General features: G+C 45.6%; 1 protein-coding gene across 1 annotated transcript in view; it reads left to right on the plus strand.

The window, feature by feature from the left end:
* Nucleotides 1-4,190: 4,190 nt before the first annotated feature.
* The window catches only part of LOC130575293 (uncharacterized), a 30,218-nt gene continuing 7,342 nt past the window's right edge, over nt 4,191-27,066 (plus strand). The window contains exons 1-4 of the mRNA XM_057369080.1: nt 4,191-4,277; nt 21,058-22,049; nt 25,809-25,860; nt 25,961-26,063. Coding sequence (XP_057225063.1) covers nt 4,200-4,277; nt 21,058-22,049; nt 25,809-25,860; nt 25,961-26,063 — 1,225 coding nt within the window. The 5' untranslated portion in view covers nt 4,191-4,199. The remainder of the gene's footprint in view (nt 4,278-21,057; nt 22,050-25,808; nt 25,861-25,960; nt 26,064-27,066) is intronic.

The raw sequence follows: 27,066 nt of genomic DNA on the forward strand, positions 1-27,066 counted from the left end.
AATTCTGTAACTTACTGTGTGAGTGAGAATTGCACAAGTGAAAGAAGAAGAGTCAGGTAAKAGGGAAAGGCTCCATACTCTGCAGGAGCAGAGGGTGGCACTCTCTGCACAGCACAAAGTCCGTGCATGGTGCCTTCAACTTACAGCTTTTATAGCTACAAACACATTTTTTAAGTATTTCCTTAGGGAAGTTCTTGCTCTCTAACCACTGACAACACGATGTTCCAATTCCCCGTGCTTACTGCATGTTTTTCTGCTTACATATTTCTATTATTTGGTGTCACTCAGTCTGCAAAAGTTCATCAAAAAAGAAGCCAGTGCTAACCACATAAAATAGCTCTATTACTGGCAGATTGCAATTAGGCTTAGGCATCCAGCTCACCTCTCACCCCACTGAGGAAAAATAATTTGAATTAAATACAGACTATGAACTAGAATTCAGTCTTCAGAAACATGCTTTATTAAAGACTGCCTTAATATTTAATTTATATATTTTATTTACCCATAAATTTTATCTATGTATGTGAAATGTTTTTACGGCATTCTACCTAAGCATTTTTAGCGTGTCTGTTCTAGCATGGATAAGTATTTCAAATATTACTTTCCTGGGTCATTTCTATAGACAGTGGAGACAGATGCAACGRTGTCGTGTCTGATGTAACAACATAGCTCAGAATGGGTTTAATCAACCATTCCTATATCTAAGAGAAGGCTGGGAAAGCATAAAAAGCCACGTTGTGTAACCATAAGGTTTGCAGATGACAGCTCTTGCGCATAGAGAATAAACTAAGATTTAAGACCTTGTTACTGAAAGTCTCTTGCCAATGCCCTCCTCCTGTTTAAATCTGGATTCAGTTTAGTCACACCAGCTGTTTTGAAAAACAGAAACTGCTAAGAGCTGCATTCATTTCTGTGGGACATTCTACAATAGTCTCCCTGGGTGAGGAGAGTTACTTTTGGTGTCAGGATGCCTTACATATTCCAGGAAATTAATTCAGAAAGTTCTCTTTCCATGTATCTGCGTGTGTGTGGTAGAGACAGAGTGGATGGAAATTACTGGGGTTTAGTGGTTTCAAGCTTAGCTTTTCCACAATAAATGATTTTTGCTGCCAGTCTGGAAACAGTGAGTTTCTAGGTTTTTCTTTTTCCTGGAAATTACTTTTCCAGCCTGGAGCTACTGGTTAAGAAAGTGCTGCCATTACACACAAAACTATCCACTAACTTCATAAATGTCACTATTCTACTGAAATCRGTGCTTGCTTCAGCATTTCAAGAGCTCTCAAAATGACATAGTACTATAGGAAACACTGTCACTGGACGGATTTGCTAAAAGAGCATGAAAACCTTGAATTTTCCAACAGGGAGTCCAACACGGAGRACAGGACATTTATTTTCTTAAAGCTGTCTTGATGACAGTGAGCGAGGCTTGGCCTTTGTTCAGGGATGAGTACAGTTGTTGCCCCTGTAGATGTGTGGTGGAAATGGGCTACAACTCTGATCTGGGGTATGTGGCAGCTCCGTGAGATGTGGGGTTTTAGAGAGGCTGAGACAGGGAATAAAGATGGGGCAGGAAGCAAAGTCCCTTTTACCCTTGCGTCCTCTCGTGATGCTTCCAGTAAAAGTATCACTCCAGTATCTGTCTGAGCAGCTGTGAGACACTGGCAGCTCACCTGGGAGAGGTTTGCAGGGTCCACTCACAAGCCTGGCTTTGTGGTCTTTGCCTTCACTGGGCTGTCTGGCACCTTTTGGACCGAGTGTTCCATGCTGCCTGGTGTGGGAAGCTGCTCGAGCCTGTACAGAGTGCTCCTGCCTGCTCATGGAAGGAGATCATAAATATAAAACATAACCCTCTTTAAAAATACTGTTTGAAAAGGGCAACAACCTGAGCTGAAGATACTTTATGAGCAGACTACTGCACGCTTGATCCTTAATTCTAGCTGCTAAGTCATTGCTGAGCCGTAGTGATGAAGTGTGGTGTGGACAGGTTCTGCTTGCAGAGGGATGCTGAGATAAGGGAGCAAGMAAAGACGTACTGACAGAATTTTCAAGGCCAAGAGCAGGGCAAACACAAACATGAGAAATCAGCCTACAGTTGTGTCTGTGCTACATGCTCAAGGTCTACAGCTTGGAATGGCAGCAGAGCCCACACAGCACCCTCTTTGCCTCCGAAGGATTACGGGTGCCTGCACTCAGATGACCCCTGGAAAAGAATCCAAATAACAGGGGTGTAAGATCCTTAAAAAGAGAGCTGCTAGACTTTGACTCCTTCCCTCTCTTTCATTTAGATATTTTTATATTATTATTCCAGCAATGTCCAAGCAAAGGAAAAAAATCAGGTTCTGGATACCCTTTTCTGCCAGCTAGTCCTTGACTTACATCCTCAACAACTGTGCGTCAACATAAGGAAACAGCAGATGGAATCTCTGCGTTTACTTCTGTCACACTGAGCCTCATGTGGAAAAAATGAGGAAAAAAAGTAGATTTCTTGTTTCGGGGATTTTTCAAAGCTTAACATAYATTTATGGTGACATCGCCCTGAGATTTAACTGTGAGTGTTGAGAAAAGCAATGCGCCACAGTGCTATGCTACAGAGACCAGACTGCCCTTCAGGCAGAAGTGTTCTGCTTAGAAAAACCCTCCTGCCAAGGATGCCAAGTGTCCTGGGTTTTGTGTTTATTCAGAACAGATAAAATGTAGTTATAAATTCTCTGATATATGCTTTTTCATTTGACAGGTAACTCAAAGAAATATTACCCAGGAGGAGCGAAATGTAAATTCGCCGAACGTCACAGTAAATAACTGACAAGGTCAGAGCCCAGGAACRCCCTTTACACAGAATTTGTCCTGAAAAAAGAAGGGTAAAATAAGAACTGGGCACACAAAGAATTATTTGCGTCTTCTGCTTTCACTGCAAGAAGTATAAACAAGCCACTTAAGCTATCGAGACATTCCTTATGTGCCCTTCCATAGTAGGGCTACTTCTAATTTCGAATATGTAAATTTTTCAGGGAGGCAGCTCGGTCCCTGTGGGCAGTGAGCAGTCAAGRGTCCTGACCCTGAGCCTCCCTCAGCCTTAGGCTAAGCACGTTGTTACTTTTTGTAGGTGTCCAATAAAGGCTAACAGGCAACTTCACCTCACAGGCGCTGCAAGGATTAGGTGGAGATCTATTTCACCTCTCAGCGATTCAAGCACTATGTCCAGGACATCAAACCCATGGAGCAGGTGAATCGGCCTGGGCTAGACATGAGCTTGGTGCCAGGATGCATTCAACACAAGACTGCATTTATGAAAGAAAAAATAAAACTGTTKTCTTTGACACTGAAACTGTTTTCTTTGATACTAGCTCTCCAACATGCTTGTTACATGCACCCACTTGGACACCAACTGAAGGTATTCATTTTTTCCCATTAAGTTGTCATCTGACATTCAGTGCAGGATATGGTGAGAGTCAATGAGTACAGGAGAGTGTCTCACCTGAAAAACCAGAAAGCTGCCTCAGAAATAAGGAGTGTCTCTCGCCCTCTCATCACTTCCAGAAAGGTTAAGTGGCTGCTATACCTTGACTGCTGGTTTTTGTGCAGCTCCTGCTCTTTGGGCTCTCCAGGATGCCCGGGAATATTCGTTCCCTGTTCTTAGCTTCGGGCTCAAATGAAGCTGGGGTGCTTTTTGCTCCTGGGAAACACCTGAGCCCTTTCCCTATTTCCCATTTCTCTGACCATTCACTGCCCTGACGGGCTCCAGGGTCTGGCAGCGGACCGGAGCAGCGGCCGGGTGCGCTGCCCAGGGCAGGTGCCCTCTCCAGTGTTCGCACAGCAGCCCCTCCATCTCCCACCGCCCCGCACGAGAAACTTTTCCCGCAGGAGCGCGCTCCCGCCGGCTGCTSGCAGGGGCTGAGCCGCCTCCAGCCCGGCTGTTCCCAACCCGGAGAGGATGCAGCACCCAGGGCGGGGGGCTCGGACCAGGCGACCCCCGCTCCCCTGCAGCCCCCTCCGCTCCCGCGGCGCCTCGCCCGGTCCCCGCCGAGCTCCGCGCCGCAGGTGACCCCCCGGGGGAGGGCAGGGGCCGGGAGCGGCCGGGGGAGGGGGCGAGGGGCGGGGAGGCCGGGCTCGGGGGGTCGCTGTCAGCGGCGCCCGCTCGGGGCACGGCTCGGCGCGGCAGCTCCGCTGGCTGTGCGCGGCGCGGATCGGCTCGGCGCGCCATGCTCCGCAGCGGCCCCGGCGCGGGGCTCGTCCTGGCGGCGGCCGCGGCGCTCTGCCTCGGCGGGGCGGGAGCCAAGGTAACCCCGGCACCGGCAGCACCGGCGGCACCGGCCCCCGCCCGCACCGGGCAGGGCAGCGCGGCAGCGGCGAGCCCGACGGGGAGGGGGTGCCGCGGGAGCCCCGCCGGGAGGAGGGCAGGTACCGGGAGTCCCGGGGCGAGGGGTGCGGCAGAGCTGCCGGGAGCCCCGGGTGAGGGGCGCGGTGGTGCTCCCGGGACGAGGGATRCGCCGCGGACACCGGGAGCAGGGATGCGGCGGGGCGGCCGCGGCGGGGGCGGCAGCGGGTCCCTTCGGCCCCTGCCCCTCGGGGTTTGGGGTGTGGGGCTGGCCAGGGACTCGCCCGGAGTCCGAAAGGTACCGGAAGACRTGATGCTCCGGGACCCCGCATCAGCCCCTCCGCTTCGGTACCGCCGRACCCGAAATCCGGTGAAAGCCCAGTGACTACGGATTTGCAGCAGAAATGAGAACGCTTGCCCAAAGGCATCGCTACCACGGGCACAGGCTGGCTTGGGGAGTCCAAAGCAGATAACTCGTGCTCTGTTACAGCCCCCACGCTCGCTCTCCCGCTCTGGTGCACCTCGGCTGTAGCACAGAGARCAGGTAAACTGTGCCAGTGACAGGTACAGCTCCCAGGGCAGGGATCCGGGCATAGCTGAGAGCGAGAGGGCGCGGGGAGCTGACAGAGGGCGAGCACGGGGGAGCCCGAGCTGCGATGGAAAGGCTGTCGAGGAGACACAGAGCACCCCAGAACCAGGAGCAGCTGCAGAGCAGTCGCTCAGAGCTTTGGGAAGCATGAGCAGTTGTGGTCCCGCTGAAGTGAGTGGGACTTTTCCTATGGACCCTGATAGAACCAAGGTTTGACACATCCAGTAGGATTCTCAATTCAATGAAATGTGAGACAATAGAGTATAAGAAAATAATATTCCATACATTTGWGTCTTGTTACATACATATATGAAGAAAAAAAATGGTGTGGGGTTGCTTTCCCTGGTGGGAAACAGCATTATAATTCTGCCTGATAAAGCAATTCCCTGCCACAGCCCACAAACACACAGCAATGACTGTGGTTAAAACGAGATGTTTTATCTCACTTTGGTATCCTAGTGAAGATAGCTACAGTGAGAACTTAATTATGCCACATTTCTGGCACTGAAACACTAACTTTACCAAGATCTGTTGAATTGTGTGGTTGCGGGGCTTTGTATTTTGTTTCTCTTTTAAGTCAGGATTGCATTGCAGAACGCGAGCTTACCCTTATCCAGTTGCATACCTCTCGTATTAAACTACATAACTTGCTTGCTTCCCTGAATTATTGCATCCTTCCTGTGCTGTTTCTGTTCTGCCTTTGCCTGCACAGTCATGAGGAGCAAGTGCCTTCTTCTGTGCCTTCAGGGGTGAAAGGCAATGATAGGACTCTGAATGCATCAGCAAGCTCTAGAATTGAGTTTTCTTTTTTTATTTTCCTGTGTTTCCTAGTCAACTTCTGTTGTTCTCTAAGTCTGAAATCAAGACTGTTCGATTTCACACCAGGCAGTAACTAAACTGAAGTATTGACCAGCAGCACTACAGAAAAGAAACTGCCTCCTTAATGAAGAAGCAGCAGCCTCCTCCTGCCTTCTTTCCCCGACTTGACTTCTTGCTATGTCAATTATTCTTTTGATCACATGTTGTGTATAGGCTTTTAACATACCGGACAATTTCTTTTGCACAATGAAAAAAACTTTCTATTGCTTATTTTCCTAAATGTGAGAGGGAACTCTGTGTGCCCAMATAGACGTGTGTGAACATCTCTTGCTCCCTGTTTTTATTATTTCTTGGAGTAAGTTGCACTTGCTCTTCACTCATCAAGGACTGCACTGTGCTGCGTAGGCTTCACTATTTTTATCTTTTTTGGCTACACTGATAGTGTTGCTATGCTAGTAAAGAAATATACATCCCACTCTGAGTTAGTGGTTCAAATGYAGTTCAGTTTATCAGTTGAAAAAAGGTATTCAACGATTTATGAGAAATGATTTGTCTTCTGGCTTAGATTTAACAATGTAAAAGCATAACAGAAACTCCCTTGGCAAGGACAAAGTCTGCATGAGGTGCAGGCAACTGAATTGTTCTTTTCATCCAGGAAGGTGGTCTCTGCCAGKAAGATCTGAGAAAATTTGTGATGCTGTGAGGTAGTGTGGATGCTTGTAACATGTTTTGTGGCAAAGTAGAGCTCTCTCTGGAATCCTTCACCGAGTACTACAGCAATTTAAAAATAGGAGTTAGATCAAATGAAAGAAAATTTGAAGATAAGGTGCATGATGTTTCCTCCTGCGTGTCTGTATCAAATGGAACAAGATGTGCAGATAAGCGGCTTGTTTATCCTGAAGGAAGAATGTAAGCCTGATGAAAGAGTAACATAGTCAAAATTATGTCTCTGTATGTCCATTAAATATTATCTGTTTAATCAAATCCCTGTGGAGGAGGTCTTTATGCCAGTGCCATCCTTCATCTGGTATTCTTCTGTTCACTTGCTGGCTTAAAGAAAAATATCAAGCCTTTYTCATTCCTTTTAAGAGAAGAAATCTTAGCAATCCTAGACCCTCTAGTGAAAGTCTTAGTCCTTTACCCAGCAAGAGCTATGGCAAACTTCCTGCTGGTTTCAGAGGGAGCAGGATCCTTCCTGAGATCAGTGAAAGATGAAAAAAAAAAATCAACTACTAAAATATGCACCTCAATTAGCAAAGAATGTGGCCTGATTAGTAAAGTGTATGAAATTTCAGCTATTAAATTCTACAGCCCTGATCAACAAAGCACGCTGCACAGTTGGCAATGTATCCAGAATCTCAACTACTGTACTAGTCTCCTACCAGATCAACCAAGCATGCAGCTGAATCAGTAAATTATGCAACTGGAGCAGCAAAATATGCACTTCTGATTGGGGTGGTAGGATAGGGAAGTTCTCAAAWGTTTTAATTTGGCACACAATAGGTCTGTAAGGGGTCAGCATCTGCCTTAAGAAAAGAAGAGGCAAAATATGTAACTTTTGCTAAGTCTTTCTGGACCATTGCTGGATTGGAAAAGTACATCCCTCAAATGGCTCAGTGTTTGTTAGCAGCAGTCCCTTTACCAGATGTGCTGCACATCTGGTTCCAATCCCAGCAGCTGCCAGGTGTGGGGGTTATTTTAGTAACATTTTAATGGGATTTTTAGGTCCAGGTAGCTTTTGCTTTATTCATTGCTGTAAAGCACTGGGTGTGCACACCAGGCTGTATTTCTGTCTCAGGAGATGAAGCCAGTCGAGACAAATAAGGCACCTTCAAAGAACCTGGAAGTTTTGTTGGCAATGAGCTTAGTATCTATTAATCTCTTGACTGTTTGTGGAAGTACTTTGTACTTGAGGAGCAGAGAAATGGTAGGACTTTCCTATATTCTTTGTGTCTTGATTAATTGCCATAACTGCTTCCTATTGTGTTTACAATGTATCTTGGCAGATCAGATGCTTACCATGCAGAGAGTTTGGATGTTTTGGCCAATTTGGGGAGCAGCTATATTCTATATTCTGAAGCAGTAGAACTCTTTCTCCCTAATTTCTGTTTATGTGCTTTGAAAAACCCAGTCACAGTAGCTGGTTCTGATCTTCAGAAGTTGGGTTTTTTTTAATTATTATTTTTGCTTAACACAGAGAACCTGCAGGTTGTCCTATTTTAATAAAGATGCAGTTTCAGGGTTTCTATAAACTGCTTTTTTTTTTAAAAAAAAAAAGTCTGGAAGTAAACTGTGTTAAACTGCCTGGGCTCAAGGAARGCGTGAGAATTGCTTTGTTTTATTGCACTGTTCACTTTAGTACCCAGGAGCCTGAAACATTATTTGAGTCTAAAAATTATTTGGATTTGGTTTTTAGTTGTTTTGGTTCATTTTTTTCTGGCTTTGGTTTGGGTTTTTTTTTGTTTTTTTTTTGTTGGGGTTTTTTAATCCACTAAATTTGGTTTGTAAGGCTGGCTTGCATTGAACTTCTTATTTACCAAATTTCTGCCTCATTTCCAAGTCAGTTCAATGAATGATCCTATTTAGTTCTTTTTCCTGTTTGAAATATTTCCTACTGAGTCCAGAGCAGTGCCCTTAAAACATAATTGATTTGGGTCATTGAACCCTTATTTTTCATGCATGTTAGTTTACATCCCGCCACTGGTCTGACTGGTATTTAAATTAGAAAATTGCAGGCGGATTTCTTCTAGAGGCTAAAGTTCACGTGGAGTCTCTGGCAAAATAAGATCCTGGAGTACATATCCCTGGAACTGGGCAATGATTTGTAACTTTTTTTTAATTCTCTGTCTGGCCAGAGTGTTATAAATCCGGCGCTCCCTTGTTAGCTTCACACTAAGCAGCAATAATGTCCACAGTGTTTTAGTCCTGATAATTCTAATTACTGAAGCACTGAAGAAGCTGAAAGCTGAGAAGATGGACAAGGCTGGCCTCAAGTCCTGCCCAGCAAGGGGACTCTCTTTTTGTAGAGCCAAACCATAATTCTCTCYCTCACCAGGGCCAGAAATGGAAGCAGCAGCCAAGGTAAGAGAAATGAGCCAGTGGCAGAAGATTTCTGAACTGCTGTGGGTAATCTTTACGTAGAAGGAGCTAAAAGACTGCAGCATCAGTAGAGATACCAMCCATCCTTGGGGTGAAAACACTGAAATAATTTTTTTTTCTTTGCCATCTAAGAGGTTGGAGCAAACAGTCCTGTTGCACTGGTTTGAAAAGACCCAGCAAACAAACTTTCCTGTGGTAACAAAAAATTACAATTCTGCCATCTGCTTCTTTGTGTGACAGACCAGGAATGGTGGCAAAATATTGAGGTCTCCTTCTTCCTGCTTTCCTTTCTTCTTAAAACAAAAGAACTCGTGGCATATTTGGTACCAGAGAGTGGCTACCTAGCAATAGTTTAGCTAGACCAGGTCTRGTAAAGCAACTCTTCCCATTACACACTGTTCTAATTATGCACTGAGATCTCAGGTCTGTAAATGATAAATATTCAGCTTGGTGTTTAGATACTTCCTTGAGTATGGGAAGTGCTAAATAGAAAAATAATCCTCTTGKGCAGATTCATGGCAGGAGAAGGGTAGAGTAGGGACAGGGCACTGTAGGGTCTTGCATTAATATGTGGAACAATTTGACAGCAGTAGGGAGAAGCCTGGCTTAGTTTTCAAACTCAKTGTCAGAGCATTATCATTCCTCTTCCAAACTCTCAGCAGCAAATGACCCTRTGGTTCATTTTGAATATCCTCACTCACATCATTGCCAATGGAAAGGAGGTTCCAGTTTTGAGAGGAGSAAAGGCTAATTTGCCTGTATTTCCTTTCTAGAGTTCTCAGARCCCTACTGGAGCTCACAGAAGTGATCTGAGACTTGAGGAGGATTGAAATCAAGCCATAAGTACTGCTGGCTTGGATTAGTAATGATGCACCTTGAGGACAATATCTGAATTTGGGTTTGGGTGGAGCCCTTTCATGGTAGATGTGTTGGTAATACCTTTACATTACGTTTCATTAGAGGATTTCAGAGTTTCACAAATATCTAATTATAGAAACTGTTAAACTATGTGAAATCCTTGGTCCTGGGGGAGTRCAGGCAGTACCATTATGCTTCAACAGAAAGCAGGGGTGGGTGGTGTTCAAAGTGACAAATGAATTTTTCACATGCAAGCCATAACCTGCTACACTCTCATTTTCATCCAGGATTTTTTACTCCTCTCATTTCTTTATATTAGCAGCCAGGTTTCAACACCAAATGAGCTAAACAAAATGAGCTGCCACAAGCCTCCATTCAGAACTACTGTCAGCTCTCAGGAAGGGACTTTCAGAAGTTCATCGATCTCTTATTGATCTTTTTTTCGCAGTGTTTGTGTTTCTTTATTCTGTTAAGGTGTAGCAGGACTTAGCTAGGGTCAGGTGCCAAGGGTGACARCTTTCTGGGTACAGGAGCTCTGGGAGGACCTCCCTCTGAAAGTCCAGCCTGATCCAAATCCCAGAGAATTGGTTGTTCAGCCTTTCCACGGAGGGTGTGCCTGCTCTGTACTGTATTTAATTTGGGATTAGCAGTGGGAGATCTAATCCACTTATTCTATTTAAATCCAGCTCTCTCCTGGTCTCRGTTAGTAGATATTCCACTGTTTTTAGAGACTGAGTTTTTATTAAAGGGATTTTTTGACTGGAAACATGAAGCCTTTATTGGTATCACTTGCAACCCATGTCCTTGACTTCCTCCTGTGCTCTAGACCTGCATGGGTGGGCAGCTCAGGTAAATCCCAGACCTCACTATTTGAATACAAGGGCCYCAAGGAGTTGCTCATCAAGGCTAAATGCAAGCTTAGCAGGCTGAACACTTTGATTTGCCTCTAAAATCAACAGTAACTTATTCCAGGTTTCCTGGTTGAGACTTGAATGGGGAAGAAGAAAGGATGTCTGCAAAGCAGATTTATTTGGGAAAACAAACTGCKCACTGGTTGGGACCCTGTAACAACAAACCCGGGGCTTCGTTTTTCCTCTGTCTGCAATATCTGTGATACTTTTTTCAGCTTTCTCCCAACGCTCCCTGCTGTGCCCTCATGGTCTCTCCTTATGTGTAAGCAATAAAGTAAAATTTACAAGCATCCTGCTCTCTGAAATCCTGGCCAAGATGGAGCCTTGGAAATTTCCCTCTTCAGAGTTCACAAGAGGAGACTAATCCTGGGAGAACGAGGTGGAGAGAAGCACTGCTGTTTGTGTACAATCCAAAATGAAGGATGAGCCCTGGACTGGAGCAGACTCCTGGATGCTCCAGCCCCAGCTGCAGCAATGGCTCATGTGGAAGCCCAGCTAAAAAGATTCTATGAAAAGGAGAGGGTTTTTCTTTGCTTGCACTTTGAAGATCACTCCCCATGTCTTCTGCATAATTCTCTCACCTGCCAGTTGCATTTCATGAGACAACAACCTGGTTCCTGAAACGTTGGGGTAACAGCTCTGCAGCAGGGTGATGGTGACACAGAATACTCACAGGTTTTGCTTTTCACATATGGAATGTTTCCTTCTCCATATGTCTGTACAATAGACTTGCAACTTGTGAAGCATCTGAAGTGTCTGAATGAAACAATGGGGTCACGTAGCTGAAAATCCAAGCACAAACAGCTCTTTTTTTGCCACTTCACACATATATGTGTGTGTTTTGTTTGCTTTTAAAGATCCAGTTTTATTTCCCRGGAAGTGGCCAGCGAAATTTGCATGGGATTGCCTTTCAGTTCTCCCTTCTCCTGTTTCTGGTCCTTTCAAAACAAAACAAAGCAGTTTTGGGCACCAAAGCTGCATATGGATTTCATTATTTAAATCTCCCCCATGTMTTTGAGAGGTGATATATATGAAGTTAATTTGGGAACATTAGTTTTACAGATTCCTATGGGCATGCATAACTTGTTCAATGGACTTTTATACTGAACTCCACAAGTAAACTTTTACTGCAGGGCTATAGCTTTTGTTTTGTTATATACTCCATCTGGTCACCAAGCAGTAGAAAACAATCTGACCACGTTTTCTGCTCTTTAATTTGAGCTGCTTTCAACTGCTCCGTTTACAGAAAATGAAAACCAGATTGATCTTCTGGAAATTGCCCCATCACCCCTGTCAGTTCCCACCCACCCTATCGCTTACTGTTAATTTTTCTATGGTGTGCTGTGTACACTTTGTTAATGGGAACTTGCTCTGGTRGAGAATAGACCTATGTGACCTATTAAAGCCCTGAAGCAAATGGCCATGRCATCTTGAACTCTTCATTACACTGCCTTACTTTTATTTACCATGGTCCCATCATATTCATGATTATTTGCCTGAGGAGGCACTCTAAATGATGCCTTTGTTTCTCTTTCTAAGGCTTTACATTTTTTTGTATGTTTGAATGAGGGTATTTTCTGCAAAAGGAWCCCAACAAACTAAAACATGGATAGCAGCATTGTACAGATGGAGGATCTTATTTTGATGTGGCATCTTGCATCTTTGTTGGAGAACCTCTTTTTGTCTGCTGAGTGTCCAGTCACAAGAATTAGCTTTTTTCCTCTGCCCTGCAAGGAYAAGTTTGAAAAGTCCATGAGAAAAGGCTGTTTGTTGATGGGAATTCCAGCACTCCCTGGTGGATGTTATGTTGRATATGTTGTGTTCTTCCTTGGCCATAAAAGCTGATGGTGTGATGAAAGGGGAAAGCCAATGTTCACACTGCTCTCACAGTGACACGGCTCACATTCGTTGCATGAGTGTAGCACAATGGATTTATGAGACACTTATGAGAGGTTTCTGCTTAAAATAGTTCTACTTTATGGGGTGTAATAGTTATAGTCCCCAAGGGAACACTGCCTAGTCAAGTGGGTCTTTCCAAGCACTAGATTTGCATATTTTAAATAGATTTTTCAAATCATTTGATAGAAAAACAATCTGGCTTTTTTGTTTTTCAGACTGAAGTGAGAAGAAGGAAATTAATATTTTAATGTGAGGCTGTAGTCAATATAGAGAGAGTTCAGAATAAGACCTGGCACTTAGTTTCTAGTAAAAGCACCTGGATGTAAATAAAATTAAAGTAAATATGTCCTATGCCTTGGCCTGGGTCTTTCCAGAGTATTTCTATCTATATTTTACACTCTACCAACATTTTATCCAATTCATAAGTGTGTCTGCACCTTGACATGCAAAAACTTCAAGTAATCAGTGAATGCCAGGGTTACTCCTGTGGTGATAACTTCAACCTGGGAATCTGACAGATAGCAAATGTACCCAGGAGCTGCCAAGCCCAGAGAAAAACTGCTCATCAAAAGCACTTCTAGCTCTGAAAATCTCAGTATAGCTGAAACTTGTAGGAGATCTTGTAGGTGAATCCAACTCCATTTTAATTAAAGGATTGAAAGAGGAGAAGTCAGAGCCCTTCAGTAGCTGAGTTAGAAATAAGCGTCCTGCCTTTGCTGAGAGGGGGACATATCCTTCCAGAGGGCTGTTAAGACCATCTTTAACTATTGGTTTGACTTTCCCTCTGCAGGAAACACCTCCTGCCTGTTGAGAGAAATGAGTCCAATTAACTAGAAAAGCCTYGCACCCAGAGCTGGGTGTTCTTCACCTTACACAGAAGTCTTGCATCAGGTGTTCAAAAGGGTCTGTGGCTCCTGCAGAAAATTCTACCTCCTGCTCATAACCACGGTGTAGGTTGGATTCTTTGGCCTGAGGAGGATGAGCTGGTTTTCCTCCTCACCAGAGCCTCCCAAAAGCAGCAGAGCCCTCGGCTGCCTTTGCTCCGTGTTCTCTGAAGGCAAGCACAAAATGTCAATGTATGCTCAGGCTGCATATATTGCTGATCATGCTATGGAAAGCTGGGCTGTTCCATGGCTGATTGTTCGGGAAACAGCCCCTTCTTGTGTCCCCGGGAACAAGCATTTTTTTGTTGTTTGGGAACAAGAATCTCTGGAGTTAAATGAGGAGGGCTGTTGTTCTCCACAGAGGCTGGAGTGCGTCGCTGTGCCTGGTGGTTGTCGGAGTGTTTGTTTTTTTGTGATTTTTCCCTTTCCCCACCTCCTGTTCTGAGAGAGGATCAAGGAGGAGGGCTGGTGACCTCATGGTGCAGTTATGCAATCTGCCAGAGCCAGGTATCAAAACACGCTGCAGCTGTGGAGCTGGGACCTCGCTGRGGCTGGGGGCCCTGGCCTCCTGGCTCTAATGAGATCACTGACCTTCTCCTGCCACTTCTTCTGCAGCTGCTTTGATTCCCAGGCATTTGTTGTGGCCTTGCCTGCCTAACGGTTTGGCAAGCTGCCACAGGGAATGCCGCATCCACAGGCAGGCACTGCGAGCTGGCCYTGGAGACCTGGAGCAGGTGAGCCCTGCCAGCCTCTCTCCATCCCAACAGAGCTCATTTGCCTCCATCCAAGRGTATGCAAACATTGCCACCCTCCCTGATTATTGTTTTTTCCATAGGAAGCGAGGAGAAGTTGCCTATTCTCTGGTGAAATAAAGCAGTGCCTTCCCAGCRATGTTGTTGTGATGCTTGAGCTGCAGCAGAGTCACATATGGGAAGAATAAGAGGGAATGGCACATCTGCAGTCTGGGGCATATTTGGGCCTCTAAGTCCTCGAGTCTCGTTCAGACTTTGCATTCTTTGCTCTAATTGCTGCATTCCTGCTTCCCTCCCCATCTCTTCTAGYRGTATTTYTGTTTGCCTTGTCTCCTGCAGTGACAGGCTTTCACAGCCTCCTTCCCTTCCTACCTGCACATTTATCCTCTTCAAATGTCCTGCAAATCATTAGAAACAATAGAAAACTTGGAGACAAGTGTGAAAACAGGGCCCTGTAAAGCTGTCTGATGAGTGGCAAGAAGGAATATAAGACAAGCCAGTTTCCTGAAAATGGGATTTGCAGAGTGGAAATGTCACATCCATAATCACTTTCGTGTGGTGGAACTGCTGCTGCCCACCACTAAAATAACAGAGCATCTGTTAAAAAATGTGGGTTTGGTTCTGTTTAAATCCAGCAGGTTTCACTCACTTCAAGAAGTATTAGGTCCTTGTTTAAAGGCATGAGTGCAACTGCTCTGGTTCCATAAATGTGTTAAAGGCAAATGTATGCTCAGCCCAGCCTGAGTCCCACACTGACCCTGTTCAGGGCTCGTTGGTGTGAACTGGCCCAGGGAGCGAGGAGAGGATACATTGAGCACATAGGTGGGTTTGTTTGGGACAGGGACATTGGGAGGACAAGGGAGAACCCCCAAACAAGCAGGGTACTCTCATAAGTGACAGGTACTCCTTGGGAGATCAAGCTGAAAAATAATTACAATTAAAGGCTGGAAAAAAGGAGATGGGAAATTAATAACAAAACAAAGTGTCAGCAATTTTTGTCGTACTCTGTCAATCCCATGTCTGATCTGCTTCTGCTAACTCTGCTACTTTCAATCACCCAGAGATACTTGAGGAGTTGCCCTAATGTGGGATGAGAGAGTCTCCTTTTGCTGTTGCCTCTTGCTTCAAACAGCAAAGGCAATTTGGCAGAGAGGGAAGTGGTGATTCCAAGGCATTTCCAGGAATTCTTGTACTGCCAGGTGGAAAAAAAATGAGGTTAGATGTGCTGCAGCTGTATCTGGTTCATGCTAATGGAAGAAAATTAACCTTGCATGCAAAGATGAGCTGAAAATGCAAAATTAAATAGAGCACTAATTTTCTTAAGTCTCCGATTAACTTTGTCCTCTACTGGAAAAAAGTCCCACCAGCTTTGATCTCCAGATCAGTCAGCTAGTGAAGGAAATGTGGTCACTTCTTAAACCAACAGACTGAAGTTTTCYGTCTTACTCTTGGGATAGTCTTTCCTCAGATCCTGTCTTTGACGAGCATCCAAAARGCTCAGACTTCCCTAGCTTGGAAATACTGTGAGAGGAGAACTTGGGGCTTTTGCTGGGAACCACAGGAATCGTATTTCTGGTAGCTTTGCAGTGAGTTCCAGCCATGTCAGCAAGAAAAGGCTTGTCTATATTTTGTTTTTCCCCTGTAAACTGGGATTGTGGAATGAAAACTTTCCCTTTTTCCTTCTCATTTTCTTTTTAAAACCCTAAGTTTAGCACTTTCTCTCTACTCTGGCTGAATTTTTGGGCCATTTCATATTTCACCCCGGGTGGCTGGCTCTGTTCAAATGTCCTCAGGAGTCCGAGTGATCTTTAACTTGGAATGAACTTCCCGTGTTTGGAGGGRAGAAGGGGGAAGGAGCTGGGATGCCCTCCCTCCCCCTCCATGTTTGGAGCAAAGATGTTGGTGTAGCCCGAGTTTTAAGGAGGTCCCTTGGGCAGAATAAATGCGAAGGAGTTGGTGAAGGAGCCTTGAAGCATTTCCAGCTCTTTGAAAGAATAAACACACGTGTGTGTGCATGTGTGCACTTTAGATGTTTTTCATTTTGGAGGGGTGAGGGATCCCAAATAAAGCTTGCTGGGTTTTCATCCCACTGATGCTAAGTTGAGCTCAGATGACTAAATTTAATCATCCAGGCTGAACAATCTTGGATTCTAAGACTGCATCCATCTCTGTGCAGAAGCTRTTTGCTTACCCCCGTGGCTGCTGTTGAATGAGCTGTAGGCTGACCAGATAAGGCTTCTGCCCTGTTCTGGCACCAGGCAGCTGCAGTGCATTCTGATTTTTAAACTGAACCAAAAAATCTACCTGTAGACAAGTTCTTTATTTTCTACTCTTGGAAGTGTTTAAGTAATGGGGCTATTTTACGSGAAGGGACAAAACATAAAATAACCTTATGATCCAAATAATGGGATCAGGACCAAGTGTTTTGACTTCAGAGTGATATTTTTAAGGGCCTAAGGTTTGCATTAAAAGTTTCTGTCCCCACCTCCACTCATTWCTCCAGTATTAGATTTTTTCTAGTACAGTCTTCAAGCAAAGACCAAAAAGCCCTTTCACTTGGATAAGGAGTTAATACACATCTGTGCTTGAAAAGACTAATAAATGCAGCACTTCTTAAATGTTCTGTCAGTTTGAAAAATAGTGGATTATTCCTACTCTGGTTTCTAAAAAGAAATGGAAGTGACGTTTTTAAATCTGCCTGAAACTCAAAATACATGTGACAAATGCACAGAAGCTGAGATGTGCATAAAGCATTAATGAGGGCAAAGTGGGTGATGAACTCTGCACATCATTTCCTTGCAARCCTGCAGCTGGGTATCTCTGTTAGGTGTGTGGCTTGGCCCTTGAGGATGTTCTGAGGATGTTGTGGACATTCTGTGGCTCAGCTGTGTGTCTCCAGTTCACTCTGACTCCGGGTATGCCCCACCAGAACTTGCTATTTCTTGGGTATTTTATAAAGGAAAACAAGGGATGTTGGACAAGTCCCAATCCAGAGAATCTRAGATTGTGCTCACAACAAAATATCAAACATGAGGACAGGATGTCCTCCTTCCCTTCTTTGAAATAAATACACTTTAAAAATAAGCAGTCTTTGGGATGCAAGTGAAACTGTGTCCTCTAGGATGCTGCAACCAGCAGCTCCTCACAGCCAGCATCAACATGAACGAAGGAGAAGGAGCAAAATCCAGGAGCACAGAGGTTTCTCTTCAGCAGGGCTTGTGTCTTTACAAGCTGAGCCACATGGCCATGTCACCTTCTCTTAGCCCCTGCATGTCCCAGCATCGTCCCACATTCCCTCTGGGCCCCCAGCATCACCTYAGGCCAGCTCTGCATCTCCAGCTCTGAGTGTGTCTCTGGTCCAGCTCGAGCCTGCTGCCTTCTCTGGAAGGAATTGTGATCAAAGGGGGCTGATTGAATTGTTAAATGAAATTATTCTTGTAGAGAGTGGGATTCCCTTGGAATCTGTTGATTCCCTGACAGTGTTCCTACAGGAATTATGCAGAGGCTCCAGGCCTACATTTGTAGGTGTTGTGTGAGAGGAGAGCAGAGTTAAGGGTTGTATTACTCAGATGATGATAACTTCTCTTCCTGGTGCATATACTTGGGTGGGCCTTATGATAAAATCCCATCTGGCCAAAACAATAATTTCCTCCTCTTCATGCAYGGGAATTCTGCTTTTCATCAGTGCCTGCTGCTTCTCAGGAGCCCTTTGATGTACAGAATCCAGTCTGAAGCAATGACCTGTTGTCTTTGTGCTGCACCCTGTGCCAAGTTACTTCCAAACCTCCCAAATGCTGTTTCCCAGTTACCCTGATACAGAAGGCAGGTAGGATGGACTGGAGATTCAACACAGCTGTTGGGAACATTTGGGACCCCTGGCCAGGGTGGAAAACACTGAAAAACAGGAGGACAGGACTGGTAATCTGGTTCTCCCTGCTCATAATTCACCTAATTGGTGTGGGCATAAATCAAGTGTTGTTTTTGAAAAGACAACAACCTATCATTTGCAAAAATTAAAAACTTGCCAGTTGTTTTTGCATGCATCTGTCAAAAGCCCACGAGTCTATAGCTCGCTGCAGAAGGGAACATCTGTGTCTAATTGGCAAAACTCAGGGTTCTTAATGGATGATTCAAATGAACAAAACCATTTTGTCAGTCATTCAGCTGTGGATTATAAATCAATCAGAAATCCTTCCCCCTCCCCTTCCCTCAGATCTGTCTTGCATTTCCTGTCCCTTGTGGGCTTTTTTCTCTGATTTCAGAGCAAATCTTGAATCTTTTTGGTCTCACAAGCCATWATAAATGAGCAACTCCCCCAGTACCATGACCTTCCAGCCATGTTTCTAGAATTCTGCCAGGTTTTGGGGTGCAGGGCACCTGCTGRGGTTTGCATTGTAGCTCAAGAGGCACCTTGAATCTGAGACTCCTTGGATGCACACAGAGTGTGCAAGATARTGGATGATTCGAGATATTCCTCTTGGAGATTGATGAGCAATATTGCAAGATATTCCTCTTCAAATGATGACAGCTGGGCTGATCCGAGTGAAAGTGAAGGCTGGAAAGGGAGCTTATCCTGAGGGTGGGGGTGAGGGATTTGTGGGGGGATTTGATTTGTGGGGGGATTTGATTTGTGGGGGGATGCACTTCCCCGTTGAGCAGTGCGGTGATGAATCCCCCGGAGCTGCAGCCCTCGGGTGTTAACAAAGTCTCCTGGTAGTAGAGGTGGGGCTGTGAACGCCTCCAAGCGCCTTCTCAGAGTCTGAAAAAAGGCAACTGGATCAGTTCACATATTCCTCAAAACAAAATCTCAGCAGCCCTCAATCACTGCTAATTTAAGGAGGCTGGAGCCAATCTGTGATCCTCCCACATCCAGGAGTGCCACCCTGAGAGAGCAGCAGCTCTGGTGCACATTCTGCCTCCAAACCAGGCACATTTCTTTGTGGAAAAGTTAGGTGTTGTTTACTGTGTCCTGCCATGCAAATATCTTGCTTAAAAGTGAGCTCAGAAGATTAGTGTGGACCAAGGGCRAGACTGCACTGATGTGCTGGGATGGAGGGAGAACTCACAGAAAATCCCTCTATTTCTCTTGCAAGTGCAAGAGCCATCTCTTCCCCRAGGAAAGAGGAGCATATTCACTGGAAATCAGCAAGTTTTCAGTAAAATTGAAGTGTCAACAAATCTATAATTCTGATGTGAATTAGTAAACAGATCTAAATGTTAGGATCTGTAGCCTCTTGAATTGCCATAAAGTGTTGCTGTTTCCACATGGATTTTTACCATGAATTAACTAATCCGGACTGAACCCCAGAATTTTAACTCCTAGAGAAGAGATCAATAAAGTTCTATTAATATATTTGGATATTGCATGCTGTGGGACTCCTAAAGCATTAGGGAATAGTATGCATGTGGCAATGAATGTGGTTTCCTTTCCACTTGAGGCTTCCAACCACAGTCCGGCCCAGRTGCCTTAAATGAGAAGCCTGTAGTTTATTCCACTGTAATTAACACAAGCTTTGATTTAAATGACACTTCTACAAGTCAAATATTGGATTTCAAGTTGAATACAGAAGACAGTTTCCACCCACATTACTGTTTTGGTCCTTTTCTGTGGCCATCCTGCATCCACCCTGAAATCCCCCAGAATATGAGCAGCACCTGCTGGAAAACAAAGGTTGTGCCTCRCAGAACAGTTCTGGCTTTTTGTTTCTATTTAGGGGCTTTTAGCATTTGGCATTGATTTTTTTTTCCTTTCCATTTCAATATGAGCCAAGGGGAGGGACCAAGAGGAAAAAAAAATCTGGAGTATTTTGATCTTTGTGGCTTTATACGGACTTCATAAGCTTCGTTTGTTCTACTGCCAAACTTCCTTTGTGTTTAAATAGATAACAGACCAAGACGACCAATCATTTCCAATAAAAAACCACACCAAACCCAAAGCATTCCCTTTCTTTTCCAATTAATGCTCGTAAACCCATGCTCCTACACTGGGTTTGTGACCTAAGCACTTCTGATTTCTTTTTTCTCCCCTTTCAAAAACAATTGCCCAAGGCACAGACTGGGCTCTGTGCTCTGCAAATTTATGAAAGAATCTTGAAAAAAGGCTCTGAGGGTGGCTTTGGAAGAAGGTGGTTGTAAATAYGATGTGCAAAAGCAGCCTCATGCACCTTTAGAGAAGCACAGAATGGTGGTTAGTGGCACCTTTTATGGACTTCCTTCCTCCTCGGAGGCTGCAGGCTATTTGTGGAGAAGGAAGAAATAGCAGATTTCACATGGAGCTGTCKCTGTGTTATGTAAAATGCATGTTGGTTGCTGGTTTACTGGGGAGAGCTGGTATCTGCTGTGACTATTTTGAGAGGCTCTGCACTTGAAAAAAAGAAAATTTGCCCAATCAAAACTGGCYAAATTTTGTTGAAGTAAATAAGGCTGAATGTCCTTGAAACAGAAGATGAGTTGGTTGGATGAATCATGGGTGATCATCAATGCAAAAGGTTCTTTTTTACATTAAAATGTTTTTGTAATGAAAATAACACAGAGTTTGAGATGCTGTGGTGACACATTTTTCCTTTAGCTTCCTAAGATTTCTCTCACGCAACCAACTGTTTAGGGCAACACATTTTTGTGGTCAAAAAGTTGTACGTTTGCCAACAGCACAAATTATCAATAGTAGGAAGTGAGAATTGTGTGAATTACTTATGTGGGTTATATTTCTCTTGGAGGCTGACCATTCAATACACACTTCCACAGTCTCTAAGTGTGGCTTTCCATATTCAATTGATATTCCACAAAAGCAGGAGCTAAGACTTGTATAGCTTAATGAATTTCCCTGTCCCAAGGGTGTTTTAAACCAGCTCTGAAGGGAAAGAAAAGAGCAGGGATCTGGCAGACTGTRTAACCTGTGGCACGGTGTCAGATTCTTTGTTTTGTTTCCCAGGTGTATTACTCCTGTGGTGCAGTGGTGGAATCAATGGAAAGAGGCCTSATTTTGTCTCCAGGTTTTCCAAACAACTACTACCCAGGGACACACTGCGTTTGGCAGTTTTTCATTCCCATGAGAACCAATCTCATCCTGGAAATATTTGACTTTGACATCTTTGAGAGCACCAGTGAAACTCCAGCCCCCTGGGATGGCTTTTCAGCCCCTGCTACAACAGAAAATAAGGACATGCCTTCTCTTGAGGAAAACCTGGACTTTGCTGTCCACACCACAAAACCCTCTCTGCAGACCACGATGTCCAAGGCAGCTCAGAATCTGAGCAGTGCTGGGGACCACTCAAAGGACCTTGCTGGTCACCTGGATGAGCTTCCAGGAACCATCTCAAAAAAAGATGAAGCCAAACAAGCATCTGAAGAGAACCAGTGGAAGCAGATGAAGGAACCCAAAGCAATCACCAAGGCTCAGCCAGAGGAGCTGCCGTTCCCTGTGGCTGCTGGTGCCTCAGTGCAGAGACAAAACACCAGCGGTCTGCAAACAGGAGATTTGGAAGGGAAGGTCCTGCTTGCCCACCTGGCTGCTGGTGAGAGAGATGAAGCTACAGCAGAGAGCTGGACCCTTCCTTCGACAGCACTGCCCACGGAAATCTCCTCCAGCGCTCAGCCAGCGCTGGATGTCTGTCCCCACGATGTGTTGTACCTTTCCGATCTCATCACCTTTTCCTCTCGCTTCTGCGGGTTGAACTCGCCTGTGAACAAGACCATGGTGTTCGGTTCATCTCTGGAGATGGTCGAGGTCATCATGGAGCTGATCACCACCACRGACCGGGGCCGAGGCTTTGCGATGCTCTTCGAGTACCGGAACATGAGYGATGCCAGCGCCGTGGACGCCGTGAGGCAGAGCAGCCAGGAGAACACCATGGTGCTGGCCATCGTSACAGGGATCCTTGTCTTTGCTCTGGCTCTGCTCTCTGCCCTCTGCGTGGCTTGCAGGTAAGGTGAAGCACACCARGGCCTTGGAGGCAGGCATTATTATTCCTCAGGAAAAGACCAGAGAAGGGTGGCATTTCCTTTCTCTGCTAACCCTGCTGTCCTCCACATGCACCAAAATGTGTACAGAGGATGCCAGTGTCAGTCACTGCTCCTGCCAGAGGCTCCTCACTTTTCTTTCCTACTTCTACAGCTCCTGCACCTCACATTTATTTCCTTTTTCCTGCAAAAATACCTGAAGGGTCAGGACTTTCCTGGGCAATTTTTTGTTTCAATGGCAGTGGTGCTTTTGAATCTCAGTTTTTGGCTGATGGACAAAAGCAGCACAGAAAGATCATCCTTCCCTTAATCTCCTGAGCAGGCTGAGCTGACACTCACTGCATCTTTCCACAGAGACGCTGCAGTTTGACTCTGACTAACCATCACTAACACTCTGCACACAAGTAAATAATAACCAAAGTATTACCACTTAGAATTAAGATTTAAAAATATTTTCCCATCTGTAGCATATTTTATCCAAGAGACTGTGCAGACATTTAAAATGCAATGCATTCAGTGTGTTAACAAGTCATCTRCACATCCCTTTGATGCTGGGGAAGAGCCCAGAGCTGTGCTGCARAACCTCTCATTGTTCCCAAATGCAGCCCCAAGCCTTCCAGTCAAGTTAATGGCCAGGCGGGGCCGTGGATTTCCAGGTTCTGATGCTTACTAGTCAAATGGCTAAAACCAGACACTCACACTGCCTCTCCAGTCAATTGCTCTTCTTTTATATATTTCTTCTCTCTGTATCTATCCAAAGAACASTTCTCCGCCCCCCAGCATATGTTTGCATTTTTCTGACTCCCTAGTGAAAACATTTTTGTAGAAACAGTGATTTATTCCTCTCCCTTCCAACAAATTCAGAACAGAGCCCAGGTTTTTGTCAAAGTAAACGCTGTTTTTCAAGTGTTTYGACTTCAATGAAAACATCAGGTAATCTGAAACAAACTCTGTCCCTTGCAGMACAGGGAATAAACACAACGTGCAGGCCATCACCGGGTATCTGAGAGCACAGTGGAGCTCAAATGTAATCTCTCTTGCTGTAAATATAGAAATTCCCRCTTTCAAGGCCTGAGCTTTTCAAAGCTGTAAGAGTTAAACTTGCGTGAGTTGCATCTAACTAACCTTTTTGTTTYCAAAGAACTCGCAGAACACTAATTTAGACCACAATTTTTTGCTAGCTCTAAAGGAAAACGTCTGCTGGAAAATGTCTTCCAGATACCAAATAAATTTATTTTTATACTCTTGCCAATCTTCAGAAGAGACAGAAACAGGCTCCCTTTGCTATGGCAGCAGTCTGGGCTGATACACATGTTGAGTGGGCTGTTCTTGCTCCAATACCCCTATTTAATTTCACTGTAACAATCCRTGAAGCAGGGTATTATTCAAACCAAGAAGTACACCAGCAATCTGAGGYTCCACTGGCTGAGGTTTCCTCTGCAAAGCCTGTTTAGAAAGTCAGGCCATGCTGCTCACATTCACGGTTTGGCTTTTTGCTCRTCAGATGTTTACAAAATAATGTTCTGCTCCTGCTGACCAACAGGAAAACAAAGTGCACGGGGTTTCAGCCCCACACAGCAATGTTTGTATGTTCTGGCCGCTGGGAATGCATCCTAACAGGGGTCCTATGGTGCAGGATTTAGCTTTCTTCTTTTAACACTGGCCTTTATTGAAATTTATGCCTTTTCATACAGCTCTTTTTTTTTTTTTTAATTTAAAGAAGATATCTCTACCTCTGCCAGCTATTGACTGGATATAAACAGAGACTACCCCTGCTCCTTTAGCCCATGAAAGGGTGTTTACTATCCCAGCCTCCTGTACTCCCTGCATGCTGATCCTGGGCAGCTTTGATTAGATCACTTTCTCGTCAGACTGGAAGCATTTCAGGGAGCTCAGGTGGAAGCAATGCCATGCCCTGTGCTGAGTTACCTCTCTTGTGTTGCACTGGGAGAGCCTTTTCTCCCTCTTTCCTCCATAAATGCCTCGAGGGTTTTGGTTTCTGGCCCCAGAACCGCTGGCACTGTTTGGAGCTTTCAGCCCCTCCCAGCTGTGGGGTGTTAAWGCAGCTCAGAATAAAACTGCTGAGGCCATGGAGCACTGGGCATTAAACTTCTTTTAGATTGAGCCCATCAAGCTCTATTTTATGCTTCTTGCCCTAAATAGGGGCTTGAAATCAGGTGTCAAATGTGTGTTAGCCACAGTCTGTGCTCGCTGCAGAGAATGTCAGGGTGGCAGGGGTGGGCACAGAGGGGACAATGCCGATGCTTTGGCAGTGCAGCACCCTCAGAGCTGGGACCCCCCAACACAGTGACACTGTCCTGGCTGCACTGGGCATTGCACAGGGTGCCAGGAATAACCTTGAAGCTCTTGGCCTCGTAAACTTTGCCTTCCACTTTCTTTTTATACTTTATTTATTCCTCTGGTACCAGGTTTAGCTGTTGATTTTTTTTTCCCTCCCATTTCTCTCTGCTGCTCTTGCTCAGCTAAAAGTAGCAGGCTCTGCCTTGCCAGGAGTAGAAATGGCCTGGGATGGGCTTGGCACCCACTGCCACTCCAATGCACCAAGTCATCAGCAGTATCTGCTCAGGCTCATTGCATTGAGCCAGGGCAAAGCTCTCTGGGGAAACTCCAAGTCTCTGCCACACTGCAGCTTTTGTTTGCTACTTGGGGAGGGAATGAAAGCTTCAGTTGTTAGTTGGCCAATAATTCTAATTACTTTTGGCCATGAGGCCTGGCTCGAGTAATGGGGGATTTTTCATTTTCTTTCCCAAGCCCCAAGAACAACAGATATGTCCACCTTATTTAATTTTAATCCTGTCCCAAGCAGTTAAACTTTTGCTGTCAAACCATGGATTGCAACTACATTTTACGTCTTGGGTGACTCCATCAAGCCTTCAGTGCTGCCCTCTCTCCCCACCTATCACCTGGGAGTGAGAATTTGCCTTTGCAATAACCTGAGCTGCATCATTTCTGTCAGTGCCTCAATGCTCCCCTGTGTCTGCACTGCCCCGTGGAGAGCCACGGAACACAAACACACATTTCACTCATTGTCACCTCCATCAGTGCCAGCCTTTGTTCATGATACCTTTAACTCTTATTCATCCCAAAGTTTGACCCATAACCAATCACCATAACACTGGCTGGTTCATCATCTCAGTTTTGATAAAAATACGAAAAAGTGGCTAAGAACTTATGTGTGTGTCCCTTCAGCCAAGGGGCTCGTTCATCCCGTGATCATCTGCCACAGATTTCCCTTTAGTCAAACATTCATGCAAGTGAGCAGCATCTGATGCTGTCTGCTTGCTAAATATAGCCCAGAATTAGCTATGCAGATGAAATATTCTGTCTAGCAGGAGAAGAACGATGTCACTGCCCAGACTGAAGGATCTCAGTCCTGCTGTTCAGTCAGTGATGTGAAAGAGCAGCTGTCAGGGGGGAGCCTGGTGGGACTTGGCAGAGATCTGAGCTCTGTTCCTGCTTTTGCAGTGAGCATGGGAAGAAGATGACAGGCTCTTCTCTTCTTCAGCTGACTTCCCACCACATGAGCATATAATTTTCTCCCCTTGTTTACAGGCCTTGCTGCCTTGAGTCTTGGCAAGTATTTTGGATGCTCATAACCTGCTGGGTTCCCCTCGCAGGATGAGCAGAGCCGAGAACTTTCCCGCTGTGGATCTTTATCTCACTCGAGGGCTTGTTGTTGTTGTTGCTGTCTCTCCTTTCCAGGCAGAGAACGTGCCCCAAAAGGAGCTCATCCAACGCATGCAGTGACCAGGAGGTTAGTGCTAAAGGCTTCAGCAATTTCTGTTTCTCTCTTTCACATTGGCTGTTGCACTGTTTATCTGACCATGTTTACTGGGGCATGTTCTGAGTTGTAGAACAGGATCCAGAACTCCACCGTCGATATCAATGAGCTGCAGCTGGTGGTGCCAAGCCGGGAGAATGAAAACAACAACCACTCTGTGAGCCGGGAGCAGGCGGGTAAGTGCAGGGCACGGCCGGAGCGGGTCAGGGCACCCCGAGCCCGGGGCCGGTTCATCAGATCGCCGCTTGCCCGCAGTGCCCGGCACTTCTCACCCGTGCACAGCTGGAGAGCTGCTCCACAGCAGAAAGCCTTTGTTGTGGGGTGTCCCTTGTGCTGCTCCCCCTCCCTGGAGGGTGATTCCCCTGGCAAGGAGCRCTGCCAGCACAGGCTGTCGCAGCACATGGCATTGCAGAGACACTGGGTTAGCAGAGCAAATGCGGCAGGTTCAGSCTGCTGCAAACAACTTAGACAGCTCCATCAACTGTGGGAGAGTTTCACCTGCCCTGGGCCTAACTGTGTCCACAGAGGATGGGTTTTACAACGCTCAGATTGTCTTTGGCCAACCCCAGCACCTGGAGATCCCTGTTTCCGTGGGTCTGTGTGGTGGAGGTGCTCTGGTGACACTCACCTCGCAGCTGTTTCCAGAACAGAGCATCCCAGCCAGGCTGCAGACAGTGCCAATTGCTGCAGTTCTGAGTCACAACACATGAACTGTCCCAGTGCCCCTTTTGGGGCCAACAGGGAGCAACTTTATATAGTGTGTGACACGCCATCAGCTTGCCAGTGAACCATCAGCCACTGCACACTCAGCTCTCTCAAGGGTATCTCCACAAAAAGCTAATTCTGTGCTTCCAGCCATGACACTTCCCCAAATTCTTGAGGAGGTTGTGGCCAGAATTCTCCTTGCCTGGGCCAGCTGACAGACCTTGGGGACACATGCAGACACACACCCCGCTCCATGGCAGTCCCTGGAGCATCGGAGTAGCTTCACTGGGGTTTAACCAAAAAGAACAGCTCCCAGTATTAATGAGTATGTGTAAATAGAAATAAGCAATTAGTTGAGCAAGTCTGCAAGTTTCTGATCGGCAGCCCAGCCTTGTGTGTTTAACACAAGGGATTTCAGTTCATGCCCATTTTTGTTAGACAGCAGACYCAAGGGTGTTTCTCCTCTCCCCTTTA

Source organism: Malurus melanocephalus, unplaced genomic scaffold, assembly GCF_030028575.1.
Source record: "Malurus melanocephalus ecotype Western Australia unplaced genomic scaffold, MMel_1.1 scaffold_102, whole genome shotgun sequence".
Lineage (NCBI taxonomy): Eukaryota > Metazoa > Chordata > Aves > Passeriformes > Maluridae > Malurus > Malurus melanocephalus.